Source organism: Etheostoma spectabile, chromosome 18, assembly GCF_008692095.1.
Source record: "Etheostoma spectabile isolate EspeVRDwgs_2016 chromosome 18, UIUC_Espe_1.0, whole genome shotgun sequence".
Lineage (NCBI taxonomy): Eukaryota > Metazoa > Chordata > Actinopteri > Perciformes > Percidae > Etheostoma > Etheostoma spectabile.
The window spans coordinates 15,605,888-15,609,613 of NC_045750.1; the positions used below are offsets into that span (position 1 = coordinate 15,605,888).

Genomic DNA, 3,726 nt, shown 5'->3' on the forward strand with positions numbered 1-3,726 from the left:
CACACACACACACACACACACACACAAAATTAGGTTATTACAGTGCTCACTTTTACTTTCACTTTCTGAAAGGGGAAATTAGACTGTATATCTAAAAAAAAAATCTAACAGAGGTACATTTCTGAGTAAGCGGTGTAAATCTCAAAACCAAAATCACGTTGTCATGGTAATAAGCATCAGCTCATGGCACTGCATGCCTCTGGCTGAACAAGCCAATGATGATTGAGTTCAGTGGTCCAGATTTCTCTCAGAGTCCTTCACTGTCAGACACGTGACACGGCTGCTCTGAATGACAAAAAGAAGTAAAACCCCCTTCTGTAGGGGCTGTCATGTGTGATAAAGATTAAAAGGAAATTAAAAGTGTGAACTGAACAGAAATGAAGAGAGAGGGAGACAGACGCGAAAGAGAGAATGAGGGGCGATAGACAAGGGACTAAAAAACCTTGAGATAAATATCTTCCGTCTAATTACATAAAGCTTTCTGGGTTGCTAGGAGACCAAATAGAAATGAGAGACAGGGAAAGAGAAGAAGATGAGATTGCTAGAGAGAGAGAGAGAGAGAAGGAGAGAGAGGTAAACACACACACACACACAGAGGCAGAGAATAATTTGCGGGTTGCACTGATTTTCTTTGTGTGTTTGCCAGTTGTAGTGAAGTGGAGCTCATCCTGAGTGGAGAGGAGCTGAGGAAGAAAAAGTCAGAGTTCCAGTTAGAGTCGAAGGAGGGGGGGGATGAGGGGCTTGAAAAATATGGTCTTTAGGGTATTTAGTTGCATGAATAATGCAACCAAATCTATCTGTCTATATTTGGGGTTATATATTCATGTAAAGCATGGATTTGAAAACATGCTTTATAATAGTATATTATCATGAGCTATTACGATAGACATTTGCTAATGCTTCTTTTATCTGGGCCATCATCCCTTTATGCTCACTTAAATTTCTAGTAAATGGATTAAATCAATGAAACAAACAGAACTATAATATCATCGCATTAAATTGACAACATTTGCATAGGTACTCTTTGCATCCATCTCACACAGGAATAATTTGAATAACAGTTGAATGCATTTATGCCATTATTCTCTTGTTCAATTCGGATGAAGTCAGTGAGAGCTCATTGAATGTGATCTTGATGAGCGATGAAATTAGAGTGGTGCACTGTTCTTTTAAATAAAGGGAGGGGATGGGGAGCAGACGGAGAGAGAGACAGGGAGCGAGCGAAGGAGATAGAAGTAGTAGAAAAAGGGGGCTTGGGTGTGCACTTTCTCTTTGTCTTTGAGAGGTGTGTGGGTTGAGCGGGATTTGACAGAAAGAAAGAAAGAAAGAAAGAAAGACAGAAAGAAAGAAAAAAAGGAAGGAAGTGAAATTACTGAGAAGAGCCACACATCTTTCGAGGATTTCCTTTTCAACATTTTTGAAGAGGAACTGTCATTTATTCAACATTTGTTGGACATGGAAACACATGTCAGACATCACTGACCTGTGATGAGACACTGTGCTCACATTTAAGGACTTAAAGGGACTTCATTCAGGGGAAGTCAAGAGTTTTGAAGAGATTTTTCACCAAGAAAAAGTCTTGCTTCACTCATGACTCCTTGAGACTTCAACAGCTCGATCAGTCAAAAGGTTTTTAAAGTTCACTTTAGGAAAATATTACAGGATATTTCATGGAATGATTTAAACATTTCTGGTTAATCTATGGATATAAGATGATTTTCTTCAACCAATTTACCACAGAATTACACTCCTTTTAGTTGTTTCTTATTTGCTAGTGAATGCTACATAGGTGGTGACTTGTGAGCCAACTGTTGATGTGTACTGCTGAATATTGTATCCAATTCCCAAAGGATACACTGAATCAACACTGATTATTTTCAGCTTCTACTTCTTGGTCTACAGGGAGAGTAACTGAGAGGAAAAACATATTCAAATCCTTTTGTAGAAACCTTCAAAATACTCTTAACTCGCTTACCTGCACATTACCAGCTGTTTTCAGACCTAATAAACCAGAAAGAGGAAAAGGAAGACGGCGAGATGGCACAGAAAGAGCAGTTCCGCGTCATGACCGGGGACCACCTTGGGGCCAAAGTCATTGCTGGGGCACCTGCAGCAGGTGGAGGAGTGGTGGTGGAGGTCAGGGAGAAGAAGGGTCCTCTGCGTGCTGCGATACCCACAATGCCATTCCCCTTGGCTGTCATCTGTCTTTTTCTGAACACCTTCATACCTGGACTCGGTAAGTTGGGAATCCCACTTCCCTCTTCTCTCCATCTGTAATTCAATCTGAATTCATGTGCTCGTAAATGTCAGGCGAACTGAGGAAGGGACAGAAGAAAATAAAGTTAAGAAGAAAACAGAAAAAAATTGTAAAACAAGAGACGGAGCGGTCGTGAAAGTGGAAGACTCACACAGACATGCCAGCCGATAACAAGATAAACAAAGATGAAGGCAATCAGAGGGGAATGTAGAGTGACCGTAAAAGTAGCATGGAAAGTTTGCAGGCTGAGCCAAATAAAACTGCAGGCTAAAAAATAAAGAAAAAAAAAAAAACTGAACTGTGTCCAGGTTACTTGTGTGAGAAAATAGTTCAGAAAGATAGCGAGAGACCCCATTCCCACCTTGCGCTATAATAAGTTTGTCAGTGCGCAAATACACACAGGCTCCGTCTGCAGGTGTGAGTGCACACAGGGAATGTGGGGTGCTAAAATCGCTGACTCCAGGTATAAAAATCCATCACAGGTGTCATCACTAGGGGCAACAACATCATGGCAGTGAGCTGGTACATCACCACAGCAGGTAGAGACATCAACACAAATCTTGACCCTGTAGTTTCAACACGTTTTACAAGATGTTTACTGTAAACAGTGTCAGGGGAAAAATATGCATACAATTATATACATTGTGAATTTTGGCGTCTATTTTGAAATGATACCCGAGATTCTGCTTGTGAGCTCCCAGCATTCAATTGGATCTTCTCTGGTTGCAAGGTAACAAATTCAAAGAAAGCGATATTAGCAAGACAAAGGTTCATCTGGACAGGCGGCTCACCCAACTAATCACAACATTTGTTGTAGTTTTTGTGCTCAAAATCTTACTACAGACACCTACAACATATACAATCCACTATCGATACATGTAAATGCATTGTACTACATACTCATTGTAAATAAGTTAGAGTAAATAAAATTAAATAAGTAAGAGTCACATGTTAAAATGGCAACAGACTCTGATTAATACATCCATGAAGCGATGTTTACTGAATTCGTGTACTGTAATAAAGTGGTCACTGAATGTATTTTGAAAAACAGAAGTTATTCATTCATTTTTGGATATCCCATCATATATGTATAACTTACCAAATTGTTGGAGTCCATTTTAAATATAATGCCATGACACTTGGACACAGTGGGCAATTGCAAATTCTGATAACATACTGTATGTACAAGCTTCAAATTAGAAGCCGTTTGACCTATAGTGGTGCTCCAGCAAACGTTGAATTTAAATGGCTGTAATTCAGTATTACTGAATCTGACTCGCTTTAGACTTTGTGCAAGTCACCAGTTTTATAACACACTGTGTGTTTTGATGCAGATTCACTCATTCTCTATTGTAAGGGTGCCTCCTTTCCTTTAAATCCTCCACTTGGTTTACCGTCTGAGCATGCACTTCTGTGTATAGTAGGATTACCTTTTACTATAAGAACTGCTGGGGGCTACACACACACAC

The 3,726-nt window shown here is 39.8% G+C and overlaps 1 protein-coding gene across 2 annotated transcripts in view; it reads left to right on the top strand.

Moving 5' to 3' along the window:
- Window positions 1–1,240: 1,240 nt before the first annotated feature.
- Window positions 1,241–3,726, top strand: part of stum (stum, mechanosensory transduction mediator homolog) — a 16,478-nt gene continuing 13,992 nt past the window's right edge. Inside the window, exons 1-2 of one of the 2 annotated variants that reach the window (XM_032543505.1) lie at window positions 1,241–1,629; window positions 1,990–2,236. In XM_032543505.1, coding sequence (XP_032399396.1) covers window positions 2,038–2,236 — 199 coding nt within the window. In that variant the 5' untranslated portion in view covers window positions 1,241–1,629; window positions 1,990–2,037. Of the gene's footprint in view, window positions 2,237–3,726 lie in introns of both variants that reach the window. The other variant, XM_032543504.1, reaches the window with a different exon arrangement.